Consider the following 20,176-nt stretch of genomic DNA (forward strand, 5'->3'; position numbering starts at 1 on the left):
AGGTAAACACAAGCTCACCATATCCCACAGGTAGAATAATCCTCCATGTACAGTCTAGATTACCAGGATAGTTACCAGGGAATCCGGGGCTTAATATCACATTGGTCATATCAAGAAGGGTCCCCCCACACTTTGCTGAGAAAGACAACACAAACAGAACACAGTGTGATCAAACTGACAGTTAAATTTAACACCTTGTGAGGGGATAACTGGTCATAAAGGTGTTCAGGGATTCTTACCAATGCAAAGAGGAGGAGGGTAGTTCCAACGGCGAACTGTACCCGGCATACAAGATATGTGGGAATGGCCCTGGTAACACGTGAAAGTAGATGCATTAAATTACTTTGAAGGGAGGAATTCAATAGCAAACTGTTACTCGTGTTTGCTGTGGGTGCCAGGTTTCCCATGCAAATAGACATAATAGCCAACGCAGCACTCAACAAAAATACATTACCCATAAAATGTTCAGCCCTTTGACCAAGCATGAGGAGTTCCTGACTTAGAGAGGGCTTTATCATGCCAGCACTGAGAATATCAGCTCACAACAGCACACATATACAGTGGATATAAAAAGTCTACACAACCAATACACAAGGCCACTATTTATAAGAAAGGTATTGACAGACATATAAGACATACAAACTGAAGGCAGACTGACAGATGGACATACAGTTAGTCAGACAGGCAAACAGAGGGACATATGGACAGACGGGCAGAGGACAAAGAATGGACACAGACATGGTGTGTCACCTGCAGTATGTATCCTGGCTCACAGCTGAAGGCCACCACCTCGTTCACCATGTACCTATCTCCTGTCTTTATCCCATTGGCTGGGACCATTGGCTCTGGACAGGTGGTCAGACCCACCGCTGGAGGCAGAAACAGAACTGGCATTAGAACTGGTATCAAAATGGCATCTTGCCGATGTAAACACTTTGTCACACTCATACAGATAGACTCATTAGTAAACAATTCTGAATAGCCTCAATAATGTAGACCCAAAGCACTGGACTCAACTCTGTCTAAACAAAGTTTGGAATCCATCCTTGAGTGAGAGCAAAGAACATCCATTACCTTGAGTACATCAATGCATAGGGTATAGCTTAGTGCAGGGGTTTTCAACTGGGTTTGTCCCAGGGACCACCATTCTTACTAGAAATTCTAAAACTGGTTGTTCCCATCCTTGTAAAAATCCAGCATAACCTCACAGGTTAAGAATGTTAACATTCTTTAACATTCCATATTACTGCGCTTCGAATATTTCAAATCGAAAAAGACGGCAAAGATGTCCATCTGGCTGTTGCGTGGCAACAATTTATGTAGGAACTATACTTTGTAGTAGCGGAAGAATTACGGTTTATTATTTAACAATTTTGTGTCTAATTGTTTTTATTGATGAAACCATATCAAATATTTGTAGTAACAATTTTAGAAAAGCAATAAGCCCCGCGAGTCTGTGGTTTACGCTGATTTTAGAACAGTTAAGGGGGTTTTCCTTACCTGTTCTAAAATCAGCGTAAACCGCGGCCTCTTGGGGCTTATTGCTTAAGTAATCCGCGGCCCACTGATGTGCGTGTGCCTACGTGGGTGTGGGCATGCATACGTGTGTGTGCGTGCGTGCCTACGTGTGTGTGTGTGCGTGCGTACATGCATGTGGATAGAAGTAAGTTTTAACATTTGGCTTTCCATTTTGCTCTTATTTAAAAACCTCAAACAAATCTAGATATATCTACTTAAAAACCTCAATCAATATACATAGAATCTTATGTGCACGTGAGATTCTGAACACTAATAACAAATAAATAAATGGTGGACTGATCAACATAAGCTTGTGTTGGGGACCCCCTGCAATGCCGCCACGGACCACCAGGGGGCCTTGGCTCCCCGGTTGAAAACCCCAGGCTTAGTGGGTTACACATGTTCTGCAAGGGGTATGCGAGGGGTTTGTAGATTAATACAATCTAGTATTATCTAGCACAGGACGGCCAAACGAGGCTAACACCCCCCCTATGTGAAAGTGTAATGTATTGCTATAATGCTGTATTGACTGACTAACTCAGCTAAAATAGCACCATTCAGAAACGTATGGCCATTAGCAACTGTAAGCTGTTCAGCGATGGCATGGATTTTTCAGGCTTTGTCCAGTCTTCGTTTTAGTTGCTGTTATAATGCATATCTCACAATAATTTATTTATTTTTTAACTGCTAAAGACAACAAAACTATATGAGAATATGCACTGATCAAATGCATATTTATGCAAATAAGTATGGTGTTTTGTGCCTTTCTTTAAACATCCTTCAGTGGGTTGAAAGTGTTCATTGCAGGGAACTGCCTGAAAATATGTTGCCATGACAACCATCACAGTAAAGTTAAAGAAAGATGATCCTTCATGCACAAGTAATCCGGTAGGGGTCGCTGCACTGCAGTATGTGAATGAGTGTGAACAACAATCTCATTATCTGTCTCCCCTATCAACAGCAAAGAACTGTGATGCCAACATATCACTCACTCTTCTAATCTATAAAATTCATCCAGGTAATACCACTAGCCTTTGTGTTTGTGTGTAGGTTGTATATGGCCTGGATGAAAATAAATGGTGACCCACAAGGTGAACAACTGCGCGACCTGACATGGTCAGAGCCCTGAGCGGCTTGTCTTTTACCAAACTTGCAGCAGATCACTTATGTTGATCAATATCACTTGTGCATTCCAATTCCATCTGCCTGACACTCACATTCCACACAGCAGCTTTCCCAGTGTTTTTCTCCAAACCAGATCAATAGCTGGCCACCAGGCTGCATGGAACACCTATGCCCGAGGGTGCAAATGCAACACAATCTGTCCAATCATAGCTGGATCAGAAGGAATCAAGACTATGCTATGTCCAATCAGAGAGGGTCTGAGGGAGTCAACATTCTCCCTTGTACAATAAGAACTGGAGCTGTGGGACATCAACTTTCACCTGCCCAATCAGAGATGAAAGTGAGAGAGACAACCCTCTCTCAGGTCAGGTAGACAAGGGTTCACCCCAAACAGTGAGACCCATATTTCCCTCTGGTCTCCAACTAAACCTGAATGTGGACATAGACACTTTCCCTAATAAAACAACCACATTTTTACCTACGACTTTACAAACAGCTCCAAAACAAAAAAAGATGATTAGAGAGTACAACTCATCCTTAACTACAGACCACATGTCATTATGTCTAGTGCAATCATTGGTCTTCTTGTGACAGCCTTCCAGTGATATGTGACAGAAGAGAGTGAATTCTGTCCACACATGCAGGTAGTCAAGTCAGCAAGCAGATCTGGAATGGATGTGGAATGTGTAAAAAATATCCATATATGGCTCTTACTTGATTTTGCTAACAGCTGGTACCAGCGTGTATATATATATATATATATATATATATATATATATATATATATATATATATATATATCACATGACCAACACTTATGGCTAAATGGTCATAAATTAATATGCCATTGACTGGGCCAATCACAATTTTGCTTAATAAAGACAAACGTTCATGGGTAACAAAACAAGAGATTTAACTACTAATAATTCCATATTCTTCTCTTACATTCTTTTTGTTCCCATTTCCTGAGATACACAAATGGCACTGTGCTTACAACTTGCATGCAAATGCATCTGGGGTGCATCATAAACATCAATAGTTTTGAGTCATTTGGCCTCTTTATTGCATATTTTCACATCATGATAGAGCTGCATGTGTTTAATTCATCCAAGAATATGGGGGGTTCAACATTTATCAAACGTGTGACATTCACAGATTAGCAGATATTCCCCTCAATAACCACCACCGATCACAGTGTGTGAAAGAGACTGAATACAGCTGACTCTGAGGAGGGATACTACCTCTGGCAAAGAGAGAGAGGAAGAAAGAGAGAGCATTATCTATCTACAGCTTAGATAAGGCTATGTTACATGCACACCTGTGGCAGGGTGTTAGAGGGAGGTTCATATTCCTCTTCCTCGGGAGTAACTTTTAAATATAACACTTTTGTGGCGCGGCGGCCTTGCACATGGTGGTGATGGAAAGGGGAGTGGGCCTACGCCCTGTGTCCTGATTGGGGCCCAGGTAATCAAGGGGAGGGGTTAGCCTTTTTGAACTCCCGGATGGCGGAAAGATGGGGGAACCTCAGAGTTTGTTGTGAGTGGACGTAACCATCAATGCCAACCGGTTGTCTCCTAGGTTTCTGTTTCCCCTGTAGTGAGGTCAGCAAGACCACACGGAGCCAACATCTTGCCACACCTGAAGATTGATTCAATCACATCAGACAAACCTAATCAGCCCTTGTGACACCCTCAGTATGCTTATTACCCACCAAATGCCGATGCAAAGGAACCATAGAATTGGGGGGGGGGGACCTCCCCAATCTCAGCCCTCCTGCTAGCTTGCAAGCTTCAAAGGGCGTGCTTGAGACAACACGTCTCCAGCAACCATTTGCATCCGTTTTGGCGGCATTTGAACAAAGAACATACCTTAATCAGAACTTTTGAGGAAAGTTCTTCAGACTTCACCTTTACCACGAGAGTACAAGGTGGAGAATTATGAGAGGGATATTTGTGTCATGTTTGTTACTTTGTTTTAATGTTGTGTTCACTGAAATCTTGATTCTAGTAACAACTCCTTCTTCCTGAAAGATAACCATGTAATTCTTGGTATCTACACAAAGCTCTCATAATAAAACAATCATTCAACTATATTTTGTAACTGTACCAAGATGCCCAGAGCAATATTTGAATGATCTTTTGAACCAGCCAGAGACCAGATCACACCTTTGGTAGGTGTAAAGGAAGGAGGGGGGAGTTGACAACCCAGCTTCCCCCAATCAACGTCTGACCCCAGACAGGTCTTCCCTCGAACTGTGAACTGTATAAATATCTGAGATGACCATCAATCTCAGACTCCAGCGAAACCAACCATGGCATGAACGCCATTGGGATTGGTGTTCCAAAGGACGTCTCCAAGCTTCTCCTGAGATTCAACTTTATAGTGATCGCGACACAATCTGGACGTTTCAACAGAAGAACCAAAAACGCAATTATCATTGCGACTTGACTGAGATCCCCCAGACTCAGCCACATGACCCGGCAGCGCAGCCGCGCTTTCACCTCAGATTCTTCAAATGGACCTTTGGCGCAAACCGCCCTCAACCTCATTGATCAACCCCTGATCAAACGTAACTATGGCTAACGCTCTTTCCTCCCAGACATGGCATTGGCAGGAGCTCTGTTTATGATTTGTAAGGATGTAATCATTGACTTACCATTTCTTATATTTCTTTAAGTTATTCCATTTCATTCTGTTCATTGAAACCAATAACTCATATCAAATCCATAATCTAACTTGTTCATAAGATCCATTTACCTTACTTGAATAAATTCATTGTAAAGATATTTTGATGTGCGTGTTCACTGATGTTACGATTGGCTCTACACTTAGAACGAATTCATTCCAAAAGATGAGACTGATTATTACATGTTAAATATAGGATTCCCTAATGTCCTAAACCAATATTAGGGTGGTGCCCCGAACTTTATGATAAATTAAGTATTTCTATTTTAACACGACGAGACCCCGGCTACACCCCTCTGCGTCGTTTCCCCACTGCTGCCTATCCTCCCTTTCTTTTGTGTGACGCTGTGCTTAATGTAAATATCAAACTGATCAAATACACCAACCGCAAATGAGCTGTTCGCCGCGCAGAACGGCAACCGGGGTGGGAGTCTACCTGGCTGGGGTGTGTGTTCCTGCTTCTCCTTCCCAGTTTTCACTTGTCGTGGCCCGCCGCTGTTAGCCCTAGCATCGGTGACAGTCTACTACTGTGCCCCTAGACAACGACGACCGTAACAGCTATGATGAAGCCCCCATATGACAGACAAGACACTTTAATAGGAATTTTCGCACAGAACTTTAGAGGAAAAAATGTGTTCTGATTGTTGGGGTTGATAGGCCACCAGTTACTCTAGACTTTCCCACCTGCATGATGGAAAGAGAGAGGGAGAAAGAGACAAAATAGGGGGACCAGGACGAGAGGTAGAGATAGCAGCAGAGTAATAGGGGCTGTTAGGTCTGAGGTAAGGAAGGGGGGTCTACATTAGACTGTCTTATTGCCTAAAGACCTGCAATAGTGTGAATACACAACCAGAAGAGGCCAGCATTTAACAAAAACTATCTTGATGTTATCACACAAACACTTGGACACACTCACAGACACACACACTCACTCAGTCACTCACGTTATCCCCTTCTGACTAAATAGGATCTCATAGCCACCTCCCACTAGTACTAGACTCAGTTGTCAAGGCAGGGGACTTTGTCATCCTATTTCCAGTGTTTTTATTTGGGGTGAAAATCATTTCTGTGGAGGTGCACTTGTCACCTGAGGCTCTGTGTTGGTGTCGGAGGGAGAGGAGGGAAGTGTAGGAGGGGAGGCAGCAACTTCACACATTGCAGCTACTCAAATTACATCACATATTTGTGACAACTGATAATGACTCTTACTATTTCTACAACATAATAATGATAATAATAATATTATAATAACATGTTGCAGCAAACACAATGTGTAAGTGTGAATAGGAGGGAGGGAGAGAGAGAGAGAGAAAGAGAGAGAAAGAGACAAGTAGAAAGTGAGAGTAATAGATAGAGCATATGAGCTAAATTACATGTAGTTGCAAGACATTTAAAATGTTCTTGGGTTGAGACAGTAGATGACAAGGTTTTGCTCGTCACTCTGGTCCCCCAAACGGATTCCTTTTGCACAGGCGTGGACACAATACTCACGCACTCTATACTTATTATATAATATTATACTGCTATAAACCAGCTCATGTAGATGTAGGCTGAGATGAGACTGTGATGTAGGACTCTATTGGTCTCTCGATGATGTGAACACCTCAGGTTTGTGGCTTTACTCACTTTTATATTCCAGGTGGAAGCCAGCCGCCACTACGCTGATGTCACTTTGGAACTGCAAGTAGAGCTGATTTGATGTGCTGTTCAAGAGGGCAGGGGCTGTTGTACCTGAGACACACCAAAAACACACACACAACAACACCTTTAAATGTTTAAAGACCCTAACCCAGTTTGGGAAGGTAATTCTTAAATCAAGCAAACTATCTTACAGTGTGGGGAGATCCTTTTCCTTAGTTGAATTTCTTACATTGACAAAAAAACAAGTATTAAGTTCACCAAAAGTTGAAAAACAAATGACCTTTTCTCTGCTGATTAAAAAAAAGCCTCAAGAACCTATAACGGACGGGATTTTTCTGTACATTAAAGATTAAGGAAACATGTTTTTTTGCTACTCCTCCTTCAATTTTTGTCCAATCTTCCCCAAAATTGGCACACATCATACTCAGAGCAACCTTCACTCAATTCTTCAACAGATATTTGATTTTCGAAACCGTTTGTCCGGTACAGCCAATCAAAATCTGCAACAAAGCAACCAAACAGGAAGTTTGGTCAAATCTTTGAGATATCAAAACCAAAATTGGTATTTCGGTGGAAGACACTACAACATGTTACCATGTGCAAAGGCAACTTCATACCTCCACAAATGATTGGTATAAAGCAAATCGAATTTATCGCTAACGCTAAAATAATGCTTTACGCATCCGCCGGTCAAAAAGTTATACTCTGATTCTATCACACAAGTTCATATGAAGACTCTTGAGAATGTTTAGTACACAAATCTGAAAAAAAAAATGTAAGATGAAAAGTAGATTTTTAGTGAATATTTTAAATATGCATTCTTGGCTAATTTCTAGAGCTTTTTCCCCAAATCCTCTCTCCCTCTCCTCCTCAGCACGTGCGCTTCACATTCTCACACACTCAGCCTTCCCTTGACACACGCGCGGGCTTAGCAAGACGCACACGCAACATTTCAGGAGAGTGTGGGCTGACCAAGCCCCTACTAATTCCTTGGTCTTTAGCAAAGGCCTTGTGGATCTTGATGGTATTGCATTTCCAATTTTGTATGCAATGGTAAAAAGTTCTCCAAATCCTAAAACATTGATAGTATAGGCCAGGGGTAGGCAACCCTGGTCCGAGAGAGCCAGCACACCTGATTCAAATGAATGGTCATTACCCGGCTTCCACAGAGCTTGATAACGACCCATTCATTTGAAATAGGTGTGCTGGAGCAGGGAAACATCTAAAACATGCAGGACAGCGGCTCTCTAGGACCAGGGTTGCCTACCCCTGGTATAGGCCATGAGTAACTACCACACCACAAATGACCCATCATTATCCATAGAAGGCGCTACGGCCACCCCCCAATTGTCAATTTTCAAAGTGATACCATTTGCATCCCATTTGTCCCAAAATTCTGAAATTCATTAGATATGCCTTATTTCTCATGAGGAACAAAAAAGCCTCAAGAACCTATAACGGCCGCCATATTGGATTTTTCTGTACAATAAAGATAAAGGAAACACGTTTGCTACTCCTCCTTCAATTTTTGTCCAATCTTCCCCAGAATTGGCACACATCATCGTCAGTGCAACCCTCACTCAATTCTTCAACAGATTTGCTTTTCAAAGTGTTCATATCTTCAAAAATGATTGAAATAAAGGAAAACTAATTCATTGCTAATGCTAAAATAATGCTTTACACGTTTGCCGGAGTAAAAATGATACTCTAATACAATCACAAGTTCATCTGAAGACTCTTGAGAATGTTTATTACACAAATCTGAAAAAAAGTTGAATGTAAGATAAAAAGTAGATTTATTGTGAAAATTTAAAATATGCATGCTTGGCTCATTTCTAGGGCTGTTACCCCAAATCCTCTCTCCCTCTGCTCCTGTGTGCATAATATATTGCTCCACATTCTCACACACACAAGGGGCCAGAGCCCCTTGACACACGCACAAGCTTGGTACGATGCACAAGAAGAAGACCATTTAATTTTATTGTTGAATTCTTGAAGACAACGACTCGAGAGACTCCTACAGCCCTCAGAGATCTTCATTGTTACATTTGACAGTGAGTAATAAGAGCCTACGGCAGTACAAAACATTTAGTATTTTAGCGTTTGTATTTGTATGATAACTTGAAGACTTGTATACTGTTGCAAACAGGATAGCAGCTAATCTAGCTTGGCTAGTTGAGCTAAGGATTTCTCTTTGTACAGACAGTATTACAGGCTAGCAAGCCGTAAAACCTTTAGCATTATACTTGCTTCTGTGAGACGCTAATTTCTGTTTGAAATTAGTATACTGTACGTAACTGTGCGGTTGGGTTATTCTATTTTTACATGTCATTGTTGATGTAATTAGGATTCCTCCGTCAGGAGGAAACCTATTGTTATTGTTAGTTTTATTGGTGGCCAAGCCGCGAAGCAGCGAAGCCACATAAGTGATTCTACCTTTTCTTATTGGTGGCCAAGCCGCGAAGCAGCGAAGCCACATAAGTGATTCTACCTTTTCTTATTATTATTGGTGGCCAAGCCGCGAAGCGGCGAAGCCACATAAGTGATTCTACCTTTTCTTATTGGTGGCCAAGCCGCGAAGCGGCGAAGCCACATAAGTGATTCTACCTTTTCTTATTATTGGTGGCCAAGCCGCGAAGCGGCGAAGCCACATAAGTGATTCTACCTTTTCTTATTGGTGGCCAAGCCGCGAAGCGGCGAAGCCACATAAGTTATTCTACCTTTTCTTATTAGGATTCCTCCGTAAGGAGGAAACCTATTGTTATTGGTGGTTTTATTATTTGTAATTCTTGTACCATGGGAGTCAATGGCAGCCCCTAGACCCCATCGACAACTTTTTGTGAAATTTGGCACACTCATTAAGGACAGTTTCTTCTATACCTACACCAAGTTTCATGTCTCCCATTAGACCACTCTAGCGCCACCAATGGGTCAAAGTTGGACTTGTGTTTACACACGCAACTTTTGAACCGTATGACTAATTTTCAAAAATGAGGTACCATTGGATTCCCTGGATCAAGCCGAGTTCAACGCACACCATGGCGTTAATTTCCGGTTATATAGATTTCCCGCCATTTCCGGTTTTATCAAAAACCTTTGAAAGCCTACTCCTCCTACAATTTTTGTCATATATTCTTCAAAATCACCAGAGATGATCTTCAAACCAAGCCTCACAAAAGTTATCAAAGGAATTTTGATCCTCATAACCGTCTGTCCGGTACAGCCAATCAAATTCATCAGAAAAGCCGCCAAACAGGATGTGAAGTCATGTCTCAGCAAATCTTTGAGATATCAACACTAAACTTGGTAGATCGGAGGAAGACACTACAACATATTACCATGTGCAAAGGCAAATTCATATCTCTAAAAATGATTGATATAAATCAAATTGAACTTATCGCTAACGCTAAAATAATGCTTTGCACATCAGCCAGTCAAAAACTGATACTCTGATTCAATCACAAGTTCATATGAAGACTCTTGAGAATGTTCATAACACAAATCTGTGAAAAAGTTGACTGTAAGATGAAAGGTCGATTTTTGGTGAATATTTGAAACATGCTTGCTTGGCTAATTTCTAGGCAAATTTCCAATGAATGTCTCCCCTGCTCCTCCCCGCGCGTGCTCCAAAATCTCACACACACTCAGCCTTCCCTTGACACACGCGCGGCCAAGACGCACACGCAACATTTCAGGAGAGTGTGGGCTGACCAAGCCCCCACTCATTCCTTGGTCTTTAGCAAAGGCCCATGTGGCTCTTGATGGTATTGCATTTCCGATTTTGTATGCAATGGTAAAAAGGTCTCAAATCCTGAAACATTGATAGTATAGACCAAGAGTAAATACCACACCTCAAATGGCCCACCATTACCCATAGGTGGCGCTATAGGCCACGCCCAAAAGCACAAAGATACAAGGCTTTCTGGAATGGATAGGTTCACCAAGCCCCCTCCCTTCACGTATTGGCTTGAAAAAAGGCCCATGTGGATCTTGATGGTATTGCATTTCCGATTTTGTATGCAATGGTAAAAAGGTCTCAAAATCCTGAAACATAGATAGTATAGGCAAAGAAACAGTTTAACAAAAAGCCCATGTGGATCTTGTTGGTATTGCTTTTCCGATTTTGTATACAATGGTAAAAAGTTATAAAAATCCTGAAACATTGATAGTATAGACCAAGAGTAACTACCACACCACAAATGGCCCACTATTACCCATAGGTCTTCCCTTGACACACGCGCGGGCTTGGCAAGACGCACACGCAACATTTCAGGAGAGTGTGGGCTTACCAAGCCCCCACTCATTCCTTGGTCTTTTGCAAAGGCCTTGTGGATCTTGATGGTATTGCATTTCAGATTTTGTTTGCCATGGTAAAAAGTTCTCCAAATCCTGAAACATTGATAGTAAAGGCCAACAGTAACAACAACACTTTAACAAAAGCCCATGTGGATATTGTTGGTATATTTTTCCGATTTTGTATGCAATGGTAAAAAGTTAAAAACATCCTGAAACATTGATAGTATAGGCCAAGAGTAACTACCACACCACAAATGGCCCACCATTACCAATAGGTGTCGCTACAGGCCACGCCTTAAAGCACAAAGCACTTCACTTCTTGTGAAGATTAAAGCACTTCACTTCTTGGCTTGAAATAAAGGCCCTTGTGGATCTTGATGTTATTGCATTTCAGATTTGGTATCCCATTGGAAATTCTGCAGCATTGATTTTTCTATACAGTTACAATTTGTCAAGAATATACATTTTTCAATGGTTCGCAATGCTTTACATGTAAGCCAGTCAAACAAGTTCATATGAAGACTCTTGAGAATGTTTAGTACACAAATCTGAGAAAAAGTTGACTCTAAGATGAAAGGTCGATTTTTGGTGAATCTTTGAAACATGCATGCTTGGCTAATTTCTAGGGAAATTTACAATGAAATGTGTCCCCTGCTCCTCCCCGCGCATGCTCCAAATTCTCACACACTCATTCTTCCCTTGACACGCGCGGGCTTGGCAAGACATACACGCAACATATCAGGACTGTGTGGGCTGACCAAGCCCCAACTCATTCCTTGAATATCAGCATAGGCCCTTGAGGACCTTGGTGTCATTGCATTTCCTACTTTGTATGCAATAGTAAAAAGGTCTCCAAATCCTGACACATTGACAGTACAGGCCAAGAGTAACTACCACACTTTACCCAAAGCCCATGTGGATCCTGTTGGTATTGCATTTTCGATTTTATATGCAGTGGTAAAAAGTTTTTAAAATCCTGAAACATTAATAGTATAGGCCAAGAGTAACTACCACACCACAAATGGCCCACCATTACCCATAGGTGGCGCTACAGGCCACGCCTTAATGCATAAAGATACAAGGCTTTCTGGAATGGATAAGCTCACCAAGCCCCCTTCCTTCACTTACTGGCTTGAAATAAAGGCCCTTGTGGATCTTGATGGTATTGCATTTCAGATTTGGTATGCCATTGGTAATTCTGCAGCATACATTCTTCTATACAGTTACAATTTGTCAAGAATAAACATTGTTCAATGGTTTGCAGTGTTTGGAGGAATCCGCCATTACTGCTTGCAGTTATATTTATTATTATTACTCTTCTTCTGTCATTGGAGTCTATGGCAGCCCCTAGAACCGTATGGTAAAAAGTTGTGAAATTTGGCACACTTATTAAACACTGTCCCCTCTTTATATTCACCAAGTTTCATGTCTCTCATTGGAGCACTCTAGCGCCACCAACTGGTCAAAGTTGGACTTGTGTTTACACACGTAACTTTTGAACCGTATGACCGATTTTCAAAAATACCATTGGATTCCCTGGATCAAGACGAGTTCAACACACCCTATGCCGTCAATTTCCGGTTATATAGATTTTCCACCATTTTGAATTTTAAGGAAACACGTTTTTTCGCTTCAACTACTTCTATTTTTGTCAAATCTTCCCCAGAATTGGCACACATTATCATCAGACCAACCCTCACAGAAGTTATCAAAGGATATTTGATTTTCAAAACCGTTTGTCCGGTAAAGCCAATCAAAATCGGCAACAAAGCAACCAAACAGGAAGTTGGGTCATATCTCAGCAAATCTTTGAGAAATCAACACCAAACTTAATATAATGACTCGGAACCCTCTTCTGAGGCTGTCCAATTAATTTGGTGTCATGTGATCACTGGGCGTGGCCGCAGGAAGCAAAAATGTGTTTTGGCCAATAACTGTTGATTTGTTTGCTTTTATTAAGTGATTCCTTTGTCTCATGATATGTTGGGACGTCCCGTGTGTGATACATGACAACTTGTGATAGTAGCCGAATTGATCCTGCCGCCATTTTGAATTCATTGAAAAACGTTTTTTCTTTACTCCTCCTACACATGTAGTCCAATCTTCACCAAATTTGGCAGAGAGTATCTTCAGACCAAGCCTCACAAAGGGGTTCACATGATTTTCTGATTTTCAGAACGGTTTGCCCGGTACAGGCAGTCAAAATGTGCCATTAAGCCAGCCAACAGGAAGTTGGGTCGTATCTCAGCAAATCTTTGATGGATTCACACCAAACTTGCTGCATGCACTCGGAACCCTGTTCTGAGGATTTCCAAAGTGTTTTATGGGTCATTTGACTGCTTGGCCACCACATTGCTGCTTGCAGCTATATTTAGGATTCCTCCGTAAGGAGGAAACCTATTGTTATTGGTGGTTTTATTATTTGTAATTCTTGTACCATGGGAGTCAATGGCAGCCCCTAGACCCCATCGACAACTTTTTGTGAAATTTGGCACACTCATTAAGGACAGTTTCTTCTATACCTACACCAAGTTTCATGTCTCCCATTAGACCACTCTAGCGCCACCAATGGGTCAAAGTTGGACTTGTGTTTACACACGCAACTTTTGAACCGTATGACTAATTTTCAAAAATGAGGTACCATTGGATTCCCTGGATCAAGCCGAGTTCAACGCACACCATGGCGTTAATTTCCGGTTATATAGATTTCCCGCCATTTCCGGTTTTATCAAAAACCTTTGAAAGCCTACTCCTCCTACAATTTTTGTCATATATTCTTCAAAATCACCAGAGATGATCTTCAAACCAAGCCTCACAAAAGTTATCAAAGGAATTTTGATCCTCATAACCGTCTGTCCGGTACAGCCAATCAAATTCATCAGAAAAGCCGCCAAACAGGATGTGAAGTCATGTCTCAGCAAATCTTTGAGATATCAACACTAAACTTGGTAGATCGGAGGAAGACACTACAACATATTACCATGTGCAAAGGCAAATTCATATCTCTAAAAATGATTGATATAAATCAAATTGAACTTATCGCTAACGCTAAAATAATGCTTTGCACATCAGCCAGTCAAAAACTGATACTCTGATTCAATCACAAGTTCATATGAAGACTCTTGAGAATGTTCATAACACAAATCTGTGAAAAAGTTGACTGTAAGATGAAAGGTCGATTTTTGGTGAATATTTGAAACATGCTTGCTTGGCTAATTTCTAGGCAAATTTCCAATGAATGTCTCCCCTGCTCCTCCCCGCGCGTGCTCCAAAATCTCACACACACTCAGCCTTCCCTTGACACACGCGCGGCCAAGACGCACACGCAACATTTCAGGAGAGTGTGGGCTGACCAAGCCCCCACTCATTCCTTGGTCTTTAGCAAAGGCCCATGTGGCTCTTGATGGTATTGCATTTCCGATTTTGTATGCAATGGTAAAAAGGTCTCAAATCCTGAAACATTGATAGTATAGACCAAGAGTAAATACCACACCTCAAATGGCCCACCATTACCCATAGGTGGCGCTATAGGCCACGCCCAAAAGCACAAAGATACAAGGCTTTCTGGAATGGATAGGTTCACCAAGCCCCCTCCCTTCACGTATTGGCTTGAAAAAAGGCCCATGTGGATCTTGATGGTATTGCATTTCCGATTTTGTATGCAATGGTAAAAAGGTCTCAAAATCCTGAAACATAGATAGTATAGGCAAAGAAACAGTTTAACAAAAAGCCCATGTGGATCTTGTTGGTATTGCTTTTCCGATTTTGTATACAATGGTAAAAAGTTATAAAAATCCTGAAACATTGATAGTATAGACCAAGAGTAACTACCACACCACAAATGGCCCACTGTTACCCATAGGTCTTCCCTTGACACACGCGCGGGCTTGGCAAGACGCACACGCAACATTTCAGGAGAGTGTGGGCTTACCAAGCCCCCACTCATTCCTTGGTCTTTTGCAAAGGCCTTGTGGATCTTGATGGTATTGCATTTCAGATTTTGTTTGCCATGGTAAAAAGTTCTCCAAATCCTGAAACATTGATAGTAAAGGCCAACAGTAACAACAACACTTTAACAAAAGCCCATGTGGATATTGTTGGTATATTTTTCCGATTTTGTATGCAATGGTAAAAAGTTAAAAACATCCTGAAACATTGATAGTATAGGCCAAGAGTAACTACCACACCACAAATGGCCCACCATTACCAATAGGTGTCGCTACAGGCCACGCCTTAAAGCACAAAGCACTTCACTTCTTGTGAAGATTAAAGCACTTCACTTCTTGGCTTGAAATAAAGGCCCTTGTGGATCTTGATGTTATTGCATTTCAGATTTGGTATCCCATTGGAAATTCTGCAGCATTGATTTTTCTATACAGTTACAATTTGTCAAGAATATACATTTTTCAATGCTTCGCAATGCTTTACATGTAAGCCAGTCAAACAAGTTCATATGAAGACTCTTGAGAATGTTTAGTACACAAATCTGAGAAAAAGTTGACTCTAAGATGAAAGGTCGATTTTTGGTGAATCTTTGAAACATGCATGCTTGGCTAATTTCTAGGGAAATTTACAATGAAATGTGTCCCCTGCTCCTCCCCGCGCATGCTCCAAATTCTCACACACTCATTCTTCCCTTGACACGCGCGGGCTTGGCAAGACATACACGCAACATATCAGGACTGTGTGGGCTGACCAAGCCCCAACTCATTCCTTGAATATCAGCATAGGCCCTTGAGGACCTTGGTGTCATTGCATTTCCTACTTTGTATGCAATAGTAAAAAGGTCTCCAAATCCTGACACATTGACAGTACAGGCCAAGAGTAACTACCACACTTTACCCAAAGCCCATGTGGATCCTGTTGGTATTGCATTTTCGATTTTATATGCAGTGGTAAAAAGTTTTTAAAATCCTGAAACATTAATAGTATAGGCCAAGAGTAACTACCACACCACAAATGGCCCACCATTACCCATAGGTGGCGCTACAGGCCACGCCTTAATGCATAAAGATACAAGGCTTTCTGGAATGGATAAGCTCACCAAGCCCCCTTCCTTCACTTACTGGCTTGAAATAAAGGCCCTTGTGGATCTTGATGGTATTGCATTTCAGATTTGGTATGCCATTGGTAATTCTGCAGCATACATTCTTCTATACAGTTACAATTTGTCAAGAATAAACATTGTTCAATGGTTTGCAGTGTTTGGAGGAATCCGCCATTACTGCTTGCAGTTATATTTAGGATTCCTCCGTAAGGAGGAAACCTATTGTTATTAGGGTTCCTCCGGTAGGAGGGAACCCTATTGTTATTGGTGGTTTTATTAGGGGCCAAGCAGCGAAGCTGCGAGGCACCTATTGTAATTGGTAGTATTATTAGGGGCCAAGCAGCGAAGCTGCGAGGCACCTATTGTAATTGGTAGTATTATTAGGGGCCAAGCAGCGAAGCTGCGAGGCACCTATTGTAATTGGTAGTATTATTATTAGGATTCCTCCGTAAGGAGGAAACCTATTGTTATTGGTGGTTTTATTATTTGTAATTCTTGTACCATGGGAGTCAATGGCAGCCCCTAGACCCCATCGACAACTTTTTGTGAAATTTGGCACACTCATTAAGGACAGTTTCTTCTATACCTACACCAAGTTTCATGTCTCCCATTAGACCACTCTAGCGCCACCAATGGGTCAAAGTTGGACTTGTGTTTACACACGCAACTTTTGAACCGTATGACTCATTTTCAAAAATGAGGTACCATTGGATTCCCTGGATCAAGCCGAGTTCAACGCACACCATGGCGTTAATTTCCGGTTATATAGATTTCCCGCCATTTCCGGTTTTATCAAAAACCTTTGAAAGCCTACTCCTCCTACAATTTTTGTCATATCTTCTTCAAAATCACCAGAGATGATCTTCAGACCAAGCCTCACAAAAGTTATCAAAGGAATTTTGATCCTCATAACCGTCTGTCCGGTACAGCCAATCAAATTCATCAGAAAAGCCGCAAAACAGGATGTGAAGTCATGTCTCAGCAAATCTTTGAGATATCAACACTAAACTTGGTAGATCGGAGGAAGACACTACAACATGTTACCATGTGCAAAGGCAAATTCATATCTCAAAAAATGATTGATATAAATCAAATTGAACTTATCGCTAACGCTAAAATTATGCTTTACACATCAGCCATTCAAAAACTGATACTCTGATTCAATCACAAGTTCATATGAAAACTCTTGAGAATGTTCATAACACAAATCTGTGAAAAAGTTGACTGTAAGATGAAAGGTCGATTTTTGGTGAATATTTGAAACATGCTTGCTTGGCTAATTTCTAGGCAAATTTCCAATGAATGTCTCCCTTGCTCCTCCCCGCGCGTGCTCCAAAATCTCACACACACTCAGCCTTCCCTTGACACACGCGCGGCCAAGACGCACACGCAACATTTCAGGAGAGTGTGGGCTGACCAAGCCCCCACTCATTCCTTGGTCTTTAGCAAAGGCCCATGTGGCTCTTGATGGTATTGCATTTCCGATTTTGTATGCAATGGTAAAAAGGTCTCAAATCCTGAAACATTGATAGTGTAGGCCGAGAAACACTTTAACAAAAGCCCATGTGGATCTTGTTGGTATTGCATTTCCGATTTTGTATGCAATGGTAAAAAGTTATAAAAATCCTGAAACATTGATAGTATAGACCAAGAGTAACTACCACACCACAAATGGCCCACCATTACCCATAGGTGGCGCTACAGGCCACGCCAAAAAGCACAAATATACAAGGCTTTCTGGAATGGATAGGCTCACCAAGCCCCCTCCCTTCACTTATTGGCTTGAAAAAAAGGCCCATGTGGCTCTTGATGGTATTGCATTTCCGATTTTGTATGCAATGGTAAAAAGGTCTCAAAATCCTGAAACATAGATAGTATAGGCAAAGAAACACTTTAACAAAAAGCCCATGTGGATCTTGTTGGTATTGCTTTTCCGATTTTGTATACAATGGTAAAAAGTTATAAAAATCCTGAAACATTGATAGTATAGACCAAGAGTAACTACCACACCACAAATGGCCCACTATTACCCATAGGTCTTCCCTTGACACACGCGCGGGCTTGGCAAGACGCACACGCAACATTTCAGGAGAGTGTTCCTTGGTCTTTTGCAAAGGCCATGTGGATCTTGATGGTATTGCATTTCAGATTTTGTTTGCCATGGTAAAAAGTTATCCAAATCCTGAAACATTGATAGTAAAGGCCAAGAGTAACAACAACACTTTAACAAAAGCCCATGTGGATCTTGTTGGTATTGCATTTCCGATTTTGTATGCAATGGTAAAAAGTTAAAAACATCCTGAAACATTGATAGTATAGGCCAAGAGTAACTACCACACCACAAATGGCCCACCATTACCAATAGGTGTCGCTACAGGCCACGCCCTAAAGCACAAAGCACTTCACTTCTTGTGAAGATTAAAGCGCTTCACTTCTTGGCTTGAAATAAAGGCCCTTGTGGATGTTGATGTTATTGCATTTCAGATTTGGTATCCCATTGGAAATTCTGCAGCATTGATTTTTCTATACAGTTACAATTTGTCAAGAATATACATTTTTCAATGGTTCGCAATGCTTTACACGTAAGCCAGTCAAACAAGTTCATATGAAGACTCTTGAGAATGTTTAGTACACAAATCTGAGAAAAAGTTGACTCTAAGATGAAAGGTCGATTTTTGGTGAATCTTTGAAACATGCATGCTTGGCTAATTTCTAGGGAAATTTACAATGAAATGTGTCCCCTGCTCCTCCCCGCGCATGCTCCAAATTCTCAGACACTCATTCTTCCCTTGACACGCGCGGGCTTGGCAAGACACACACGCAACATATCAGGACTGTGTGGGCTGACCAAGCCCCCACTCATTCCTTGAATATCAGCATAGGCCCTTGAGGACCTTGGTGTCATTGCATTTCCTACTTTGTATGCAATAGTAAAAAGGTCTCCAAATCCTGACACATTGACAGTACAGGCCAAGAGTAACTACCACACTTTACCCAAAGCCCATGTGGATCCTGTTGGTATTGCATTTCCGATTTTATATGCAATGGTAAAAAGTTTTTAAAATCCTGAAACATTAATAGTATAGGCCAAGAGTAACTACCACACCACAAATGGTCCACCATTACCCATAGGTGGCGCTACAGGCCACGCCTTAATGCATAAAGATACAAGGCTTTCTGGAATGGATAAGCTCACCAAGCCCCCTTCCTTCACTTACTGGCTTGAAATAAAGGCCCTTGTGGATCTTGATGGTATTGCATTTCAGATTTGGTATGCCATTGGTAATTCTGCAGCATACATTTTTCTATACAGTTACAATTTGTCAAAAATAAACATTTTTCAATGGTTCGCAGTGTTTGGAGGAATCCGCCATTACTGCTTGCAGTTATATTTATTATTATTATTAGGATTCCTCCGTAAGGAGGAAACCTATTGTTATTGGTGGTTTTATTATTTGTAATTCTTGTACCATGGGAGTCAATGGCAGCCCCTAGACCCCATCGACAACTTTTTGTGAAATTTGGCACACTCATTAAGGACAGTTTCTTCTATACCTACACCAAGTTTCATGTCTCCCATTAGACCACTCTAGCGCCACCAATGGGTCAAAGTTGGACTTGTGTTTACACACGCAACTTTTGAACCGTATGACTAATTTTCAAAAATGAGGTACCATTGGATTCCCTGGATCAAGCCGAGTTCAACGCACACCATGGCGTTAATTTCCGGTTATATAGATTTCCCGCCATTTCCGGTTTTATCAAAAACCTTTGAAAGCCTACTCCTCCTACAATTTTTGTCATATATTCTTCAAAATCACCAGAGATGATCTTCAAACCAAGCCTCACAAAAGTTATCAAAGG

The 20,176-nt window shown here is 41.4% G+C and overlaps 1 protein-coding gene across 1 annotated transcript in view; it reads right to left on the reverse strand.

The window, feature by feature from the left end:
* The window catches only part of csmd1b (CUB and Sushi multiple domains 1b), a 390,765-nt gene that overhangs the window by 116,326 nt on the left and 254,263 nt on the right, over positions 1-20,176 (reverse strand). The window contains exons 26-29 of the mRNA XM_084709424.1: positions 6,955-7,059; positions 751-869; positions 240-309; positions 19-135 (exon numbers count right to left, since the gene is read on the reverse strand). Of these exons, the coding sequence (XP_084565550.1) occupies positions 19-135; positions 240-309; positions 751-869; positions 6,955-7,059 (411 nt within the window). The remainder of the gene's footprint in view (positions 1-18; positions 136-239; positions 310-750; positions 870-6,954; positions 7,060-20,176) is intronic.

Source organism: Hypomesus nipponensis, chromosome 11 (assembly GCF_054491055.1).
Source record: "Hypomesus nipponensis isolate SF chromosome 11, ASM5449105v1, whole genome shotgun sequence".
Taxonomy (NCBI): Eukaryota; Metazoa; Chordata; class Actinopteri; order Osmeriformes; family Osmeridae; genus Hypomesus; species Hypomesus nipponensis.